The sequence below is a fragment of the Topomyia yanbarensis genome, chromosome 2 (assembly GCF_030247195.1).
Source record: "Topomyia yanbarensis strain Yona2022 chromosome 2, ASM3024719v1, whole genome shotgun sequence".
In the NCBI taxonomy this organism is placed as follows: Eukaryota; Metazoa; Arthropoda; class Insecta; order Diptera; family Culicidae; genus Topomyia; species Topomyia yanbarensis.
In genome coordinates, this window is record NC_080671.1 from 284317550 (window position 1) to 284338935 (window position 21386).

Below are 21386 nucleotides of genomic sequence, written 5' to 3' on the forward strand. Positions count from 1 at the left end.
AACTGACGCATATACCCATCTTGCAAATATAAGCCATGAATGTGGTTCACTACATTCATTTTGAACCGCTGCTATGAAATTTATTTGCAACAGTTCCAACGCAACGGATGATGAAAGTTAGACACACGGGCCATTCACATACATTTGCAACTGTCAGTGAACCAAACCAAACTACCGCACCAAGGCGAATAACCGAACTTTCACGAACATGTTACAGGCACGCTCAGCAGCACGAACGTTTTTGCTTTTCTCTCGTCCGTTTGCATACACAGCAGCCGAAGTCAAACTTGCATCGGTGCTGTCTTATTGGATTTGTCCCAAACTTTCGCATTAAAGTGGCATTCGAAATGACTTCTTCCACTCCTGGTGGCCGAAAACAAAACTACTGTGTGGCGACACTCACGCACACCAAAGACATTACATTCATTGAACGACATTCATACGTACACCAACCATGAAATTCGTCTATGACATTCCTGCTCGGGTTGCAGCGTGAAAGTTTGTAAGCTTATGACGTTCATAAAAAATGTCACGTTTCTAGCCTTTGTATAGCTATGTTATGATCATGTTTCCATAGAGGGTTAGTTTACCCCATCTTCCCTCAGTTTTGGTTAAACTCAACAAATGAAATTGTTGTTCTAAAAGAGAGCATTAAAACCCAAAAGATCTACATAATTAGTACCTTCAAAAGAGATGCTGAAAGGATAGAATTGTTTAACATTTTGCCGAAGATATCATCTTTTTATCTATCCGGCCGTACTAAATAGTGGAATCGCAAGCATTGCGGCCGAGTTTCGAGCTTCTACGATGTCACTAGGGTTCGTCGTGGTTGCGGTAATTACCGCACCCGCACCGCAAAATCTGCGGTGCGGTGAGACACTTTTCCCCGCAGATGCGGTGCGGGAAAGATCTTTTACCGCGCTGTTTTACCGCAACCGGGCCGCAAAAAAAGATTGATGAAGTGATAATTTTGATTATTCAAAATTGATAAACAGACTGCTATAACGAAAGCAAATCTAGCTGTGTCCGAAATATTTTGACGCTATTATTTTTACGACAAATTTTGGACTAGTTATTTTATACTTCTAAGTAAAACTTCACAAACTAACCATTTCAAATACATAAAATGCAAGATCCAAATAGAGACAGAATTATTATATCATTTAAAAACAATAAATTTTTACTCTTAAATACAATTTAAAAGTTCATCACTTCCCTCGATTTCTGTTGGAAACCGTGGAATTATTAATCGTTTTCGATATCAATTTTTCAACTGGGAATTTTGACTAATTAAAAGGAATTAGAGATGAACTAATTATGCTGGGACTTAAACACATCCCAAAGAATATAATTATCTTCATCAAACCAAACCAATTTGGAGTAATTGGCAGTAAAGGATACAAATGTATGAAAGCGTCCAAAATAATGGATGATTATTCTATCATTCGTTCATCAACATTGTATTTCTATCTTTTTTGATTACTGTGTAAATTCAATGTGAATTTTTCTGCAGTCAATTTTATTGGACTCTTTCTCAAAAAATATGCTACATAACTTTTTTTCGCGTACTTCCATTCAAATTTACTATAATTTGCTACCAAATTAAGTTCTAATATTTTTCAGTTAAGACTATTTTGTAGCTTTTTTTGAAGCTTTTTTGCCAAATACCACATAGTTTGACTCCCGTTCACTTCAATTGAAGTTTTTGCCATTGGCTCTTTGGGAAAATATTGGAGGAAAATCCATAATATGCTAGAACTTTCGAACTAGCCTTTAGAAAATTACACTTCATACATTTTTAAAGGGAGCAATCTTAATTTTTGAATGAGAATACATCTGTTTCTTGAAGAATGCGGAAGTTAGAGTTTTGGGATATATTGTCCGTAAAACCCCCTATTTTAAAAAATCATTTCTGCTGTATGCTACAAATCATACATTTTTTGCAGTTTTTCTAATGTTCAATAATTCTGTACCGGTTGAGACCGGACTCCTGATTAGATTAATGTATAGAGCATTTTTTTTTTCGTCAAATATGGCGTCGTTCTTATTGATGAAATACAATATGTTTTTATTTCACTGTATTGGAATATATCTGCTACCATATAGAAGTACTGATATTTCGACTTTAATTTTTTGGTGAAATTCCTTTAAGAATGAAAGGTGGTTTACTACGTAAATGCGAAAATCATACATTTCATTTTCATATGTCAAAAACATTGAAAATATGAAAATTTAAAGAAAAAAATATGCAACTTCATTACTTATTACATTTTTATTCCACATTTTTCAATTAACTAAAGGGTTGCTAAAATAAAAGTTTTCCCATTACTGCAGTAGAACGTTTTTGAATGTATAATGTTTGTCTTAAAATACACGGAATTTTATTAATAAATACGCTTTTAATCCACCTAACAATGTGATGAGACATTTCTTACAACTCTTATCACTCTCTTCGGATATTATATCGTTTGAGAAAAATTAGAACTTGATGCTTCGCGATGTTTTTGATAACACATACTACATGGGATAGTGGCAGGACTCAGAGAATCGCTCAAATCAGCATAGGACAACATCAGTGCTAGAAATCTCAAACCAAATCAATGGGAAAGCGAAAAAATGGCCCATAAAATAGACATACCAACGAATTATTGTTAATGCTCTGTTAATAAAATATCTAAATTGTGGTGGGAAAACTGAATTTTCCTAAAGGGGTTATATATTGTACTGAGCCAAAAAATCGATTTGAAGTTTATACTTTACTCAAATTTCCAACGCGACTGAGAACTAAGAAATCAACGCTTTTCCTTGAAAAGGGCGATACTAGCAGTGATACCATTCAAAGAAAATCAACAGTGAATATTTCCAGAATTGGTTTTATTTCCTATTTAAGAACTATTGTGTTTTTTACATCCTAGATTGCATGATTCAGTGATCGAAACCCAAAACTTCATAAAGTATTTGAAATTAATAAATTAAAATTTGTTTTTGCTATTGAAATTGACAAAATGATAGTATCGCCCCTTTGGCGATTATTTACTTTTTCGGTCCCACCTATCAGCATTGAAGTATCGCCCTTACGTTTTTTTACAATAACTACCGTTCTACACCACCGATTTCATCCGGGTTTTTTCAATAGCGATCATTGTTACTATTTACAGCTGGTATCAGCTTGATAATCCTAAAAAATACGAAAAAAAAAAAACAGTTTCGCCTGCTGGCAAAAAAAGTATCGCCTTGTTTGTTTACATGGAGCGTGGAGGCCGAAACTTTAAATAAACAAACAAAAATACAGTTTCGCCCGTTGTATTTTTTGCTGTAGTTTAAGAAGGCAATATCGTAGAATGAAATTTTTTTTAGGTTAATTTGTTGCGTTTCAAAGCTTTCATTCGCATGCATGAAAAAAGACTTATGTTTACATTTGTAAGTATCGCCCTTTTCACAAAAAAGCGTTGAAATGAAATCGCAGCTCCTTATATCACGCTATCTCTGAAGTGCATACGTGCATAGTTCCAAATTTTACTTCGACATCGACTTTTTCTAAAGGTGACTTCCCAGTAGTATCCTTGATTTGAATTATTATCGCTAATCCTAATGCCAAAGAACAAATAAAAACCTCTCGAAAACGAACCGTTCGGGAAAATCATCAAAATTACTGGATTTTTCATTTTCACGAAGCTTTTCGATAACCTTCCGTCACTTGCGTTAATGCACTGGGTGCACAGTGCTCTGAAAATCTAGCGAAATCGTCTTAGGGCACCAGCGCGTCTAATTCAGAGCTATCTGCGCGGCGAGTTAAATCTGTAAAGAATACTAAAAATTAATTTCTATTCCATAATTTTCAGTTCAGCAATTCGAGAGATCGTGCTCACTGCAAGCCATGAAAAATAGACTACGTTGTGAAGCGATGGTCACTATTTATTAAAAAATCGCGGTTAAATAAAAAATTAAACTATTAAAAAATTTTAAAATTTCAGTATTTTCTCTATCTGCAACATATAAACCCTTAAGTATACCAATTAATTGGTATACGAATTGGAATAGGTTCGCCAAATTTTGGAAGAAGTCTATAAAATAACCCCTTGAAAGCTACCTAAAAATTATTGTAGTTCGATGCAATAAAAAAATCCCCAAAAATGAAATGTACCTATTAATGTGAAACACAGTGAATAATGCATACAATAAAGACCCATTTTTATCAATCGCATGGTGTATTTTAGGCTGAAAAAATGGGGACATTGACTAAATCGGGCAATTTTTTTTTCTTTATAATAAACTGAAGCTGTTAAAATATTCTTTCCGTCCCTTGATGTAGTCTGATAACTATTTCTGATTATGATGAACTTTTTATTTTTGCATATTTCCATCTTCATGATGAGGAAAACATGCGCAAGAAAGGATTTACTCGAATTCAGTCTTGTTCGTCTGCTAGAGCCCATCAAACATATGTTCATATTTGGCTGATAAAATCGGGGTTTCAATGTATTATAATAGATATTCAGCATTCGAAGAAGTTTCTTGTGAACGAGTGTAGAACGACTTTGTTTCTACTTACTTGAAGTCAGCGGCGTAGCCAGAAATTCGGTTTGGTGGGGGTTTGGTGAAAATCGATCATACTGTCCAAACGGCATAATTCCGAAACCGTAATTTTTGAAGTTTTAAAATTATGCAGAATTATTTTTCAGAAAATAGTAACAGAGTTCGTGTCTTTAGCGAATTTGTTGAGACTTTATTGTAGTCATGAATATTAACCTGAAAAAATTCACCATAAATACTTCTTGGACGATATGTCGTCAAAATTATTATATCAAATGCTGCGCTGTTTAACGTTTGTAAAACTCATCGAAGATACTAAACCTCCGAAATTGGCGGTTTCAAAATGATGATATCTTGATCTTAAATTACTGTTTTTGAACATTTGACCTATACATATAATTGGTCATACAACAAAAATCAAATTCTCATCAAAATCGATCAGAACCTGCTAGAGTCGAATGGAAATTGTCATTTTTCATAAATTTCTCTCTACATTCGGAAAGTGTTATCCTCGTTATTAATCATATTACGTTTTCGTCTCAACTCGACGCATTTCCAAAACAAAAACCTGTTTTAATCTACCTAGTGGTGCAATTGTGCTTTTCTCATTTGTCCAGACTACGATTCCATGAATGGTTATGTTCAATACAATGGTGGAAATGAATATTACATGTTCAGTACGATTTGCACATACGTACAATGGATCGACAGCCACGATCTTGAGATACTATGTGATACTGAAACATCGCTTGAAATCAGCGGCGGATCATGAAGAAAGATCCGGGAGGTCCGGGTCCTGTCGAAAATTTTCAACTTGTTAAGAAATTTTAATCTAGTTTTAATTTTAAAGTAGCAACCCCTCGCTGCATACTCTCTCCGGGCCGGTATGATTGACGATTTTTAAAGTGATTGCATAACCTTTCAATATGAGAAAGCCAAAAATGTACAAAAGTCCAAAAAAGTCAATTTTTGTCAAACATCTCTATGTTTCATGCATTTTAAAGTCATTTGGCATCAAAAATACAAATTTGATTTTGAGAATTTTTTAATTTCAGTTTATATGGGAATTTGCTGTGTGATTGCGCTCTTCAACTCGTAACTCCGGAACCGGAAGTCCAATCAATAGCAGCAAATGGGAAGGTTGTACCTTTCATTTGAGACTAACTTTGTGCAAATCGGTCCAGCCATCTCTGAGAGACAGAGGTCACATTTTTTCCACATACACACATACATACACACAGACATTTTCCGATCTCGACGAACTGAGTCGATTGGCATATGACACTTGGCACTCCGGGTCGGGATTAGATTGTCGAATTTTAAAGTGAATGAGAAAGGCAAAAACATTTTTAGCAAATGTTCAAAGTTATGCATTTTTTGGTGAGGAGTTCTATGTTTCATAGACATTAAATCAATTTTATCTTCGCTTCCTATTAAATAAACAACCTTATTACAGTACATCTCTACAAAAACGAGCTCAATTTGAAAATAAATCTGAGGATTATGATTGATTACAGAACTCTAGAATTTTCTATAGGAATGTTTTCAGGCAGGAATTTGATATTGATGCAATTAGACAACTGTGAAATCAAGACCAATAGATCAGTTACATATCAGGACCCCATTCCGACAATTTATCAAAAGTCCTCATGATGTTTACAACAACAGGACGGATCAAATAATTGTTATTGTAATATTGAACTAAATCAGTCTGCATCAATAAATTTTCAACTTCAATCCAATTTTTTTTTTTGATGTGGTGGGGGGGGGGGGGGGTTGTATGGTGTTAAACCCCAAAACCTTCTCTTGGCTACGCCGTTGTTTGAAGTTATTTATTTCGATCGATCCGATGGTTATAAGTTAGATCAGATCGATCCGATGGCTATAAGTTAGAAAAATTGCAGTCAGAAGGTTCGCACAAATCAACATTTTTGCACTGATAAGTTATCAAGTTCCTTCCAGACAACTTGGAAGTGTTCGGTGATTATTTCTAGCGGTTGTAGATAGAAAAATGAAATACAAAATTCGTTTTATCGAAATAATGTTTGACTTATTTCAATGGATTATTACTATATTGAACAATAAATAGGCGACAAAGAGTAATCCACAAACAACAAGCCATAACTTTTAAAGTATTCAAAATAGATATTTGAATTCTTCAGTAAAGTTATTCGCAAAAGTAAGGGCTACAAATTTGCTGAAGGCATCATTTCGATATAATCACTTCCAAGAAAATTTGTGAAAATATCTCACTCATAGGGGGATTAATCAGCAAAAGCACAATACCAAAAGAAAGGGCATATTGCCTCCATTAAATTCTCCAAAGATACTATTGACATAAAATAAGCCGTTTTGGCGCTAATAATAGATTACATGGTTTTGGTCATATTTCTGGCAATCGGAAATGATAAAAATCTTTCGTCCGCATTTAATGTTAAATATCTCTTTTGATAATAGTCCGATTTCGACAATCTATAGCTTGTTCGAAAGGTATTCGTTAAAGCTGTCTAAAAACATATGAATTGTTAATCTATATTGTCAATTTTGGCAGATAATTTAAAAAAAAACTTCAAAAAACGCCATTTTTACGAATTCAAACATTCATATCTTGGAAACTAAACATCAGAATCAAAAACAAATTAATAGCGTTCTTACTGTTTGATAGTTCTTTCATTTAAAATTGGTTTGGATAAGATCGGTTCAGCCATTGCTGAGAAACACGAATGAGAATTTGTCCGTTACATACACACACACAGACACACACACACACAGACATTGTCCCAAATCGTCGAGCTGAGTCGATTGGTATATAAGATTCGGCCCTCTGGGCCTCGGAAAAAATCTTGAAAGTTTGAGCGAATTCTATACATTTCTTTTATAAGAAATGTAAAAATGCAAAAGTTGATTTTTTCATAAACACTACATTCTGAGGATTCTCTTAAAGTTAAATTTCGTGTGAATAAGAATATCTTTTTATTATATATGGTTACACAAGTGTACAATTTTTCAACACTATTTTTAAAAATATGAAAATTTGACCGCAGTGCGGTGCGATAAATAAAGTGCGGTTGCGGTAAGCGGTGCGGTTTTATTGTTTTTTTGCGGTTGCGGTGCGGACAATCCATTTACCGCCCACATCCGCACCGCGACGAACCCTAGATGTCACCTTAGTCTTTATTGTTAACGTTAATTTTGTAGAAGACAGTAATGCTTCTACACCGTAATGATGATTATTCAATATTTTTTTAATGCCACAAAAAATTTGATTAGTTTTTTCCGTTAATTCCCGACCACTGTGAGGCTCCTAACCGGTAAAAGTCAAATTGGAGCGAAATTCCCATTAATTTTCCAACTGAACACTATTGACAAGATTTACACTGCAAAAGCACAAAACATGATAAAAAAATAAAATTGATCATCGATATAACAATGTGCGGAAAAAATGCTTTAAATCAGAAAGTTTAGCTACTTGACGTAGCATTATTATCAAAATAACTTATGTTTCGACACTGTATAGCATGCGTTAGCCTAGTCAAGAATATAAAACCAAGTATACGTGAATATTATTATTTGAATGGCCGTTAGATTTCTGCGTGTTAACACTAAGAAAACAAGTACAACAACAAATATTGCACTACTTTTCTAACACATTTCTCGTACATTCTTTTGGTTGATGGGTTTTGTATAAAGTACTAGGACAAAACAATTTCTCTTTATTTCTATCTTGGTATACACTTCTTTTATGAAAAACAAAAAAGTATTACTTTTTCATGCTTGACACTCAGAAGTTTTAATCCTATTACACATGGTTTTATCTTTCGACTCACATTCTGTTGCACAATTTAGATTGTAGACAGCGAAACGACCTCAATTGATAATAACGCAATACCAGTTGTGTATCCCTTTTTATCCTATGATACTCTCAATCAATTATGAACGTCAGAAATTCAGTAACGAACCTTTTATATGATGAAAGATGAAACATTGCGACGGCGCAAAGTAATGCATCGTTACCAACCATGTGCTCATCAAACACGATGGAATGTTAATGCTTGCCGTTTTCACCCCTCTATAAAACAAAATTATGAAAAAGTAACCATAATTTCAATTTAGTTGCTAGAGGATTATTATTATTAAATGTTAACTCCCATACGCTTTATATTTAGTGAAGTTTATAATTTTAGTCTTTATTTTGTTTTAAAAACCCTGAAAAATAGAATTTTGTTGCACGAGCTCTAATAAAACAGTTTATTATAATACCTCGAGAGTTGATAACATTCATGAATCATTCTTTGTAATATCACACTGAAAAACCTGTTTTAAACTACCTAGCGGTGCAATTGTGCCTTTCTCAATTATGAGCACGAGAATTTTATCGTTGTTCATATTCATTAAAAGATTTCAAATGCATAAATTATATTTTTATTATACTGGACATGACAATTATATACAAGAATAGAAATCATTATTCGAGTACTAAAATTTTGTAAAAGAAAAAAAGGCCAAATCGAAAACTTTAACCATCAGAACCAGTAAACAGCAGTTCGAGACATAGTTTGGTCGTCTTGATCAGCTGGAGGGAGAAGAAGAGTAATGTTCGCATCATGTGTAGGAAGAATACTTTATGCCCTAATGGTCTAAACACCAAACATTGTTCAGGAAAATTTTTCGAACCAGCCACGGTAATATTAAATTGAAAAACCTGTTTTAATCCACCTAGTGGTGCGATTGTGCCTTTCTCATTTATCCTAACTATGATTCAATAGCTGGTTCTATTCAATATAATTGTAGAGGTGCCTATTACATTATTTTTATACTTAGCAGGTATCCCACGACTACCACGAAAGACACACTGTAAACAAAAAAGTACACTATTTTATTAGTTTAATCATCATGAGTTCAATGTTATCTTCATGTGGTAATATTTTGGAACGCTAGGGGAATTGGTTTGGAAGGGGAGGGGCTGGAGGACTAGTAGAGTGAGTGAGAGTCGAGGAAATGTCAGAAATCCTTCATCTTATTTCGGTATACTGGGAGTAGGGTTCGTCGCGGTGCGGATGTGGGCGGTAAATGGATAGTCCGCACCGCAACCGCAAAAAAATAATAAAACCGCACCGCTTACCGCAACCGCACTGCATTTACCGCACCGCACCGCGCGGTAATGCGGTAAATGCGGTAAAATTCTGTATTTTTGAAAAGTGTGTTGAAAAATTGTTAATTTGAATAACCAAATATAATAAAATATTACTCTTATTTACAAGTACATTAACTTTGACGGACTGCTCAGAATGTAACATTTATTAAAAAATGTCAACTTTGCAAGTTTTATTAATAAAATGCCATACATTTTGAAATAAATACTTTCGAAACAAGGTAAATCTTAGCATAGCACTGAAGTCATATGAAATGTAGCTGTACTTAGGGTTGTGGTACCGGTAATACCAGTACCGAAAATCCCGGGAATACCGACGCATTTTTGGTACCGTAATACCGGTACTGAAGAAAAGCCAGTACCGGTATTTTCGGTACCATACAATTTTTTTATGAAAAATATGTGGACTCTCTAGGGGGACCTGTTTCAAAATATCGGTCTGCAAGATGACTTTTGATTATATTAATTACCTTCTATAAGTTAAACATTACTAGCTCCCGTTGTACTGAACGGTATGTTTAAATTCTTTATATTGTTATTATTAAATTTTAACGATCTTGTGCTAAATTTCATAATATTCACATCTAGCGTAAGAGACGTAAAAATTTGCTATGATTTTTTTTATGAGCGACATTCTGATTGGATTCCATTTTTTACTGGGTGGTACGCAATAAGACTATTGTCTAAGTCATGTCTTTGGTTTGCTCTTAAACCTTTATTTATAAAATAAAGAACAGCGATTTAGCAGCTAACAATTTTAGACTTGGTGAGCTACTCCAAATGGGGCGATTTGTGATTATTAGTGATAGGAAAATTCAGCAAAACTCCATAGTTTACAGGAAAGCAAAGAGCCTTGGTATGCAGGTCGAAACCAATTTACAGAAAATTAAGAGAGTAAAAGCGAGCAACCTGCTCGGATTTACTGCCATTCTCGCTTTGATTTACTGTTATTAATAGTGTTTCTTAGTTTTACCATCTGTTAAAGTCGATAAAAGTCGCACCGCTTAGCAGTTATTGATTTCATAGTGGCCTAGATTTCGAAATAAAAGAAGGTGCCATACGAAAAATATTTTCTGCTGAAATGAGTCATGCCATTCCGAATCAATTGAAAACATTAAACATGTTTTTTGATCAGCACAAATCAATCATCTGAGAATAAGGTCATCAGTTTGAGCATTCAATTTCATTTTGAGGCTCTTTTCGAATTTGAAAAAAGGGCTTCAGTACCGTAGTACCGGCTCTCGCCAAAAAGGGTCGGTACTGCGAACCGTACCTGTACTTCATCATTATACATACAAAAACGTTCTTCCGTAGCAATCAATAGGAAAACTTTTAAGTTCTCCAAATTAATCAAAAGTTCTTCAAATTAATCAAAGTTCACAGTTGAGAAAATGTCATCGTAAACGATTCATAATTCCACGATTGCCAAGAGCAATCGGGAGAAATGATGCATTTTTAAATTGGATTTGACAGTGCAATTCAATTGTTTTTCAATGATTGTATTGTGCATTTTATATATTTGAAAAGCTTCGCTTGTAAATTTTTCAAAGTGTTCAAAATATGTTGTAAAAATAATGATGCCAAATTATATTGGACACAGCTTATAGATTTTATTTCTTAGTAACAAATTGTTTTATCATATTAGAATAAAAAATATGTAAAAAATCAAGTAGCGATAGGTCGAATACAGATTATATTCGGATTTCTTTTCCAATCATTGTCAAGTCCATGGAAATTAGAGCAATTAAATGTTTATTATGTTTCCCTATTGTAAGGTAATAAGTTTCGTCGTTCTTAAATGGTAAAAGTCAAAGTTTTAATTCACTTTTTAATGCAGACTGCAGACTTATCAATTATTTTTTTAAGTGCGGTTGCGGTAATACCGCGCGGTAAATGCTCATTTCCCGCACCGCATCCGCAAGAAAAAGTGTCTTACCGCACCGCAGATTTTGCGGTGCGGGTGCGGTAAATACCGCGCGGTTGCGGTAAATACCGCAACCGCGACGAACCCTAACTGGGAGCATGAAGCGAATGTGGATGTGAGGGCGGTCTAAGGCGGGAGGGAGGTGATGAAGGATGGAGGTGTAAGGTGTTTTTGAGATAAATTTTCGATTAAGGGTGTTTTTTACTCATTTTAAATAAAAATCACTAAATTTCACGAAAAATTCCACCTTTTTATAAGTGAACACTCCTTTATATGATTTTTTTCTCAAAATCTCAACGTAGGAGTTAGGTATTTTTAACATAGAATGTGTATGCAAAGTTTGAAAGAAATCGGTTAAGTAGTTTTTGAATGGCATGTAACTCCGCAAATCATGTTTTTTCCAGAGACGTTGTACAAAATGCTTTGTGACCGAGTCGTTTGTCGATATTTTTGCATAGAAAAAATACAGCATGTTGGTGAAATATACACTATAATATGCATAAGTTTTGATAAATTTACTTCACGAAAAGTTCTAAAAAAATTGTTTTTTTTTATGCTAAAACCTTTAGCCCCCCACCCCTCCCCTGAAAGGCTTTTTGAATGGCAATCAGAGTACTAGACCTGCGAATCGAAGTAATTTGTTGACCATTTCAATAGTTTTTAGACTCTGAAGTAGTAAGATTGTTACCGTTCATATGGAAAATTCCAATGTAACTTTACTAATTAACCTGTAACTCCGGAACAAAGAATCTCAGATCCGAATGAAATTCATCAGCAGTCAATGGGATTACTGTATTTTTCACTTAAAATCAAGATTGTAAAAATTGGTCAAATATTTGCTGAGGAATATGTGTGATGTTAGCTTCAGGAATCAGAATATATTGGCTCAAATGGCACGTTCCCCGTACATAGTCGGGGATTTGTGCCTTGCCGTGTGTTTTCATCATTTCCTGAGCGGAAGGAAAGGACAAGGAGGTGTGGGGAAGTAGACTTGGAAGGGTGGGAAAAACAGCACAAAACAAAAAATAAACAACAGGTAAATTAAACTCACAAGTAGTTCAACTTGCCTGCGAATAAGCCTAAAGCTCTTTACCACATTGGATAAGAAACTTTAGTATGTCTCTGAGTTTCAGTCGACCAAACATGGTTTCGTCTATATAAGGACGGCTGAAGACTCGTAATCGCAATTGCGCTAGCGCTGGGCAGTTGCATGTCAGATGATATGAAGTTCCGTAGTCGGATTCACAAAGATCACATGAAAAAGACTCAGCGCGCTGAATAGTTGCCATGTGATAATTGAGTTTGCAGTGGCCGGTTAAAGCCCTGGTCAGCATGCCGCAGTGGAGCTTCGAAAAATGTAAGAGATTTTTCGAAACCACTGGGCATGGTTGTTCTAGAAACGCCTTTGTTTGGCGACACGTTTGTAGATTTCTCCAATAATTGCGGTGCTCGGACGAAGCCCAGGACCGTATTTTTTCCCTTATCCAACTTGTCGAAATTGGCAGCGCGGGCTCAGGACCAATGAAGTCAATCGCTGAACCTGCCCTGGCCAATTCGTCAGCCCATTCATTTCCAGTAATACCGCAATGTCCGGGCACCCAGACAAGGTAAATAGTGTTGACAATGCTTAGTTCTTCGATTTGGGTTCGGCACGCGATCACTAGCTTGGACCGGGATTTGTCTGAGCTAAGGGCCTTGATTGCAGCCTGACTATCGGAGCAGAAGTTTATAACTCTGCCGGACAAACTCAGTTGAAGGGCCGATTGCACCCCGCACATAATCGCAAAGATTTCTGCTTGGAATACAGTACAGTATCTACCTAGTGAGTGAGATTGTTCCAGTCTCATTTCACGACAGTAGACACCAGCACCAGCACGTCCCTCCATCAGAGAACCGTCAGTGTAACAAACCACTTGCGTTTGTTGTTGTCTTTCCATAAAGCCAGACAACCACTCCTCTCGAGAGGGAATCTTAACATGGAATGTCCTGTAAGGAAAACTACAAGTGAGTGTAATATCGCTGGGAGCAAGAATATCTTCACCCCATGTAACCATTTGTGACCACAATCGTGTATGACTGGTAGCAAGATCAACATGATTACTGTTCCAAAGCCCAGTAACCTGCAGTCTGTATGCACATGATAGTGCTTCTTGTTTTAAGTGTATGTGTAATGGTTTGATATTTAGAAGTGCCTCAAGAGCAGCAGTCGGAGTCGTGGTGAAAGCACCAGTCAACGCCATGAGCGCCATTCTTTGCAGATGGTTTAGCTTTGACTGGACTGTCACCACCTCTCCCCTCTGCCACCACACAAGGCATCCGTATGACAGTATTGGACGTACAATTGTCGTGTAAATCCAATAGATGTATTTAGGTTTGAGACCCCAGGTCTTTCCAAAAGTTCTTCTGCACTGCCCGAAGGCCATGCACGCTTTCTTGACTCTGAACTCAATGTGAGCAGACCAATTCAGTTTGGAATCCAATATGACTCCAACGTATTTGACTTGATCTGCACACAGCAGCTCAGAATCAAAGAACTGCAAGGGACGAACCCCGGTTGTTATTCGCTTCTTCGTGAAAAGAACCATTGAAGTTTTGCTTGGGTTAACTGATAGTTTAACTTGTCGACACCACTGTTCGACAGCTCTTAATGCCTGTTGCATCAAGTCAAAGATTGTTCCGATGCAAAATCCAGTAATTAGTATTTGGTAATCGTCAGCAAACCCGTAGGTTGGAAATCCAAGCTCATTGAGTTTCTTCAACAAGCCGTCAGCTACTAAGTTCCATAACAAAGGTGACAGAACGCCGCCCTGAGGACAACCGCAAATACTCAACTTCCGTATCTCAGCCTGTCGCAGTGACGAGCAAAGTATGCGGTTACTAAGCATTGCGTTTATCCAACCTGAGATACATGCAGGTATCCCATGACCGCGCGTCGCTTCCAGAATAGACTGGAAGGACAATTGTCAAAAGCACCCTCAATATCTAGGAATACACCCAAGCTAGATTGCTTGAGCGAGAAGGCTTTCTCAATGTTGTAAACAACATCGTGAAGCAGAGTGATCGTGGATTTCCCACACTGATATGCATGTTGCATTTTGTGCAGAGGATATTCAACTAAACTAACGTTCCTGATGTGATGATCGATTATCCGTTCCAAAGCTTTCAGAAGAAAAGAACTTAAGCTGATAGGCCTAAAACTCTTGGCTTCTTCATAGCTTGAGCGCCCCCCTTTGGGAATAAATCTAACAGTTATTTCTCGCCATGCTTTCGGGATATACCCGGTAGCAAGACTGGAAAGCAAAATCTTTTTCAAGACATGTTTAAGAATATCAAATCCCTTTTGCAGTAGCACGGGAAGTATCCCATCTTTTCCGGGTGATTTGTATGGAGCAAAGCTGTCAACTGCCCACTTGACCGATTCAGTGGAAACCAATGTGCGTGCTAGCGCCCACGAGTCCGAATCACCAGAATGAGATCTGTGAACATTGATCAACTCCGGATCGATACAACCTGGAAAGTGTGTGTCGAAGAGACAATTAAGAACATCTTTTTCGTCTGTCACATAAACACCATCTCTGGTTTTCAAGGAGTTCATCTGAAAATCATTCGATTTGGAGAGAATTTTATTTAATCTGCTAGCCTCGTTCAGACTAGAGACATTAGTGCATAGGCTTTGCCAGCCAGCCCGTTCTGCAGATCTAAGACATTTCTTATATGCACTACGAGCTGACCTGAAAGCCCTGGAGTCATCACGCTGACGCCGGTTCCAAGCTCTTCTCATAACTTTCTTCATTCTATCAAGCTCAGCCCTCCACCAAGGGGTTCCCCTAGTCGATTTAACAGTACGAAGTGGACAAGCTTCTTCGTAGGATGCTAATATGAATGAGTTTGTCGTATCCACGACGTCATCTAAGTCGTCTAGTTGACTAATTTTCGGAAAATATCCATGAAATTTAGTCGCTAAGTTTTCCAAAAAGAGGTCCCAGTTTGTAGACTTAGGATTACGATATGTCACCACATTGAAGGTGACATCAAAATGCTCGAAAAATATATATTTATGATCGGATAGAGACGGTTCAGTTTCATTTGGAACCTGCCAATTTCCCAGTTCATGCAAAATTCTATCAGAGCAAAGTGTTATGTCTAACACCTCCTCCCTCCCAGACCTCGCAAAAGTTGGTCGGTTTCCCACATTCAGAATATGGAGATTTGTACTACTTATGTACTCCATCAGTTCAGAGCCTCTCAGATTGATGTCTGAGCTGCCCCAAATGATGTGATGAGCATTCGCATCACTGCCGATAATGAGCGGAAGCCCATTTCTGCTACAATATGATACAACGCTTTTGAAATCATCAGAAGGAGATGATTCGTTATGCGGTAGGTATGCTGAACAGTATATATATTTCTTGTCTACGTTTCCGACAGTCAATGTAACTGTGACAACACAGATATCGCGAGTTGTGAGCTCCGATATGAGACACGCGTCAATAGCCTTATTTGCAAGAATGCAAGCACGAGGCATTTCACGTGGGTTAGTCATGCCTGTCTTGTTGTAAGCAATGAAGGCAGTGTTAAGTAACTTTCCAAAATAGAAGTTTCCTTTATGGAAATACGGTTCTTGAACCAATGCTATGGAAGCTTTACCTTCCTGCATGAGTCGAGATAAATTCATAGTTGCTGTACGTTTATGTTGGAGATTGACTTGTGCTATTCTAACCATTGTTGATTAGAGAACTGTACATTTCATCTCCAACACAAATTGCACAACAACTAGAGGACACCAAGCGAGTTGGGATGTTAACGCATTTAGCGAGCCATATCAGGTTTAAATGGGACATGATCATTTGATTCCCACGATTTGCGAAGAAAATAATGGTCCACTGTGTCAGAGATTCGCATAACACAGCAAGGGCAAAACCCAAAATGCTCCGTGCGCGACTGGCATATTTTAGACCCTCCAATCATTAAGTCCTCGGCACGGAACTACACCTTGACTTAGGGTCTCCTACTTTCAGTCGCCTCCTACGACATGGCAGCAGGACTCCAGTGGCTCAATTCTAGGCCGGATACCACACGGCCTCTGGGCAGGTTCATCTGTACACATCGAAATTTGATAATCGAGACTCAACAAAACTTCACCGAACTACCATCAGCCGAGAGTCTCTGCAAACCCCCAGCCAACAAAAATTCGGCAAAATTAAGTGGATCATCGGTGAAAAAAATCGGAGTGTAGAGTGAACGTTCCGCTGCGTAATGCAGCGTACTGGGGAGTTCGCCCGACTCTTCCCAGGCTCCGTTCGCCATTGAGAATGTTTTCAACCCCCTCAACAATTTTACCCATAGCACGGGTCGCATGACACTATGGAATTGGGGTTCCCTGTATGGTAGATTTTTACCACTGAAACAGGTAGTCCGTAGTGTAATTCTTAGCCGGTTGAAACAACCACTACCGACACTACATGGCTTATCTAGGCTGTTCGGTGAAAGAAGCTGACATTGAAGAACAGCTTCCATATTCAGATGGGCGAACAGCCGCAGAAGGAAGGAAGGAAGGAAGGATAACGGGAGGAGAGGGATTTGGGCTAAGCGCTTATTTAAAGGCGGCACTGGCTCGCCTTGTCAGGGCTGCTTTAGGGCATGTGGTATTTAGGCCTAGGACGTATAGGGCCCACTACCTCGTCCTACCACACCCGCAGTCAGCCCCCGCTGCTGGTTCGGGTCGCGAATCACAACTAGTTGCTATCGCGATTAAGCATTATCCACCACCTATGACCCGCCCGGTTGCTTGCAGCTCAGCTTCCCACGTAGCGTTCCTCCACCACCACGGGGCCCGGGCCAAAATATGTTGTAAAAATAATGATGCCAAATTATATTGGACACAGCTTATAGATTTTATTTCTTAGTAACAAATTGTTTTATCATATTAGAATAAAAAATATGTAAAAAATCAAGTAGCGATAGGTCGAATACAGATTATATTCGGATTTCTTTTCCAATCATTATCAAGTCCATGGAAATTAGAGCAATTAAATGTTTATTATGTTTCCCTATTGTAAGGTAATAAGTTTCGTCGTTCTTAAATGGTAAAAGTCAAAGTTTTAATTCACTTTTTAATGCAGACTGCAGACTTATCAATTATTTTTTTAAGTGCGGTTGCGGTAATACCGCGCGGTAAATGCTCATTTCCCGCACCGCATCCGCAAGAAAAAGTGTCTTACCGCACCGCAGTTTTTGCGGTGCGGGTGCGGTAAATACCGCGCGGTTGCGGTAAATACCGCAACCGCGACGAACCCTAACTGGGAGCATGAAGCGAATGTGGATGTGAGGGCGGTCTAAGGCGGGAGGGAGGTGATGAAGGATGGAGGTGTAAGGTGTTTTTGAGATAAATTTTCGATTAAGGGTGTTTTTTACTCATTTTAAATAAAAATCACTAAATTTCACGAAAAATTCCACCTTTTTATAAGTGAACACTCCTTTATATGATTTTTTTCTCAAAATCTCAACGTAGGAGTTAGGTATTTTTAACATAGAATGTGTATGCAAAGTTTGAAAGAAATCGGTTAAGTAGTTTTTGAATGGCATGTAACTCCGCAAATCATGTTTTTTCCAGAGACGTTGTACAAAATGCTTTGTGACCGAGTCGTTTGTCGATATTTTTGCATAGAAAAAATACAGCATGTTGGTGAAATATACACTATAATATGCATAAGTTTTGATAAATTTACTTCACGAAAAGTTCTAAAAAAATTGTTTTTTTTTATGCTAAAACCTTTAGCCCCCCACCCCTCCCCTGAAAGGCTTTTTGAATGGCAATCAGAGTACTAGACCTGCGAATCGAAGTAATTTGTTGACCATTTCAATAGTTTTTAGACTCTGAAGTAGTAAGATTGTTACCGTTCATATGGAAAATTCCAATGTAACTTTACTAATTAACCTGTAACTCCGGAACAAAGAATCTCAGATCCGAATGAAATTCATCAGCAGTCAATGGGATTACTGTATTTTTCACTTAAAATCAAGATTGTAAAAATTGGTCAAATATTTGCTGAGGAATATGTGTGATGTTAGCTTAGGAGCTTGGCGAATTCCCCGGGAATCAATAAGCGTCATAGGTGTCCAATGAGCTCAAAGTTACTTTGGTTGGCCATTCGTGATCTAGACTCGTAAATTAAAATATTGTTACTCGCATTTTAATATGTTTAATGTCATTTGGACATCATGGTGGTACAGGTTTATATGGAAATTTGCTGTGTGACCGCACTCTTCAACCCGTAGCTCCGAAACCGGAAGTCGGATCAACTAAAAATCAATAGCAGTTTATGGGAGCGTTATACATTTCAGATGAAGCTAAGCTTGTCTAAATCAGTTCAGCCATCTCTGAGAAAATTGTGTGAGTTTAAATGACACACACATGCATATACACAGACTTTTCCGATCTCGACGAAATGAATATGGTATATGACACTCGGTCCACCGGACCTTGGTTAAGAAGTCGATTTTTACAATGAATGCATAGCATTTATCTATATGAGAAAAGCAATAAGGTGCGAAATCGGCAAACTCTACATTAAGGCTTCCATCCCGGGTATTTATTTCCCGGGACTCTCGGGATTTTTGGATTTCCCGGGATTCCAGATTCCCGGGAAATTGTGTTTTCTCATTCCCGGAATTCGGGAATCCCGAGAAAAGGTTTTAAATTTATTCCAAAAGGCTTATGTTATGCGAAAGGAATTCTGTTGGAAATATCTTGACCGGCAAACATTTGGAGTGCGTAGGTGAATGCAGATTGTGTATTTTCAACTGATTTGTAGATCAATGGACTATTTATTATTAAGCTCGCTGATATTTTAAATGTAGCTATGCGCGTTCAACACTAGAATATTGTAGTATAGTTTGGTCACCTTTTTCAGCAACGCATGCAAACCGGATAGAATCAGTACAAAAGCAGTTTTTGATGTTCGCTCTTCGTAAACTAGGTTGGACTGGACTACATTTGCCATCTAATATCATGCATGCTAATTGACATTCAAACCTTGAATTTTCTAGGGTATCATTTGTAAACGACATTGTATCACATCGTATTGATTCAATCGAACTATTGTCGAAACTAAATTTTTATGCTCCTTCTCGACAACTACGTAATCGCAGCATCTTTTGTACAATTCGCCATCGTACTAGTTATGCCAAGGTTAGCTCTTTTTTGACGGCTGAAAATGAACATATTGCGACGCGCGGTAGATAGAAAAAATATTCATTCAACTATTGAATACTTTACGATGACGTCACGAATGAATTCGTGGTCATCGTTGACAGTTCGCTAGTACTGTTTACATGGCCTTTGGAAAAATTTTGAGCGTCGAGTAAAAATTTTCCTTGAAAATGCCGAGAAAATGTGCAGTGAAAGGGTGTTTTCCTTCCAAATTAAAACAAAAATGTGGATTACATATTTTGCCTCAAATCAGAGAAGATGTGCACACAAACCGATTGAGTGTAGAACGTAGGAAAAGATGGTTACGCGCTATGGGATACGGAGAAGACTTCCAATCCAAAACTGAATATGTTTGCAGTCTACACTTTGTATCTGGTAATTATTGTGAAAATTATTTCAAAACGAATTTATTCAATTTGTTTTTCGTTATTGTAGGAAAACCGGCCAGGCTGACCGATATTTATAATGAGGATTGGGTGCCTTCACGAGAGTTGCCGGAAAATATAGCATCAGAAATCAAAGTGGAAACAAGTGTTAACTCTTCCGAATGGAGCTCTGAGCTTGGTAGTTCCACTCTAGGATCAATTTCGTCTCACGCTACGAATCTTAGCTTGGTGTCACTGGCTGGTGATGCAGAGAAAAATAATACTACGCGCGCTATAATAATTGATTTGGAGGAAAGCGTTGTGCCATCAGTTGAGCAGGTTCCAAGTAAGGCAGATTGCGACAAGGAATTCGATTTGGACTCTGAGATTGGCAGTTCGAGGTCAACTCGTTCTACGAGTGTCAGCTCAGCTACCTCACTGGCTTGTCATTCCGGGAAGGATATAAACGTAACGCTCGCAGTGAACAACGATTCGGTAGAAATCATAGACAGGACACATAATAGAAGTGCTCTGAAAGTGGGAACAAGTGTTAACTCTTCCGAATGGAGCTCTGAGCTTGGCAGTTCCACTCTAGGATCAATTTCGTCTCACGCCATGAATCTCAGCTTGGTGTCAACATTGGCTGGTGATGCAGAGAAAAATAATACTACGCACGCTATAATAATTGATTTGGAGGCAAGCGTTGTGCCATCAGTTGAGCAGGTTGCAAGTAAGGCAGATTGCGACAAGGAATTCGATTTGGACTCTGAGGTTGGCAGTTCGATATCAACCCGTTCTACGAGTGTCAGCTCAGCTACCTCACTGGCTTGTCATTCCGGGAAGGATATAAACGCAACGCTCGCAGTGAACAACGATTCGGTAGAAATCATAGACAGGACACATAATAGAAACGCTCTGGAATTGGCTGCTGAACTCAGTGAAGATGAGAGTATGATTGACATCAATCCTGTAGCAAAGAAAGATTGCGAAGTTCAAGTAGGAGGTTTGTATTATTTCACCTTTCTGTCTGTGAATAGGGTAATTTCGGAAGGGATGCCACGCATTTCGAAAAATCAATCCTGCAGCACAGTAAACCATACAATATACGATGAAATCACTTTTGTCAATTGCTACTAGTATAGCGCATTGCGCACATAATAAGTGCAACTAAAAGTGCGGAAACGTAAATAAAACTGCGCT

The 21386-nt window shown here is 37.6% G+C and overlaps 1 protein-coding gene across 1 annotated transcript in view; it reads right to left on the reverse strand.

The window, feature by feature from the left end:
* LOC131683211 (dromyosuppressin) overlaps positions 1-8464 on the reverse strand; it is a 567416-nt gene extending 558952 nt beyond the window's left edge. The window contains exon 1 of the mRNA XM_058965048.1: positions 8361-8464. Coding sequence (XP_058821031.1) covers positions 8361-8362 — 2 coding nt within the window. The 5' untranslated portion in view covers positions 8363-8464. The remainder of the gene's footprint in view (positions 1-8360) is intronic.
* Between the last annotated feature and the right edge of the window lie 12922 nt (positions 8465-21386).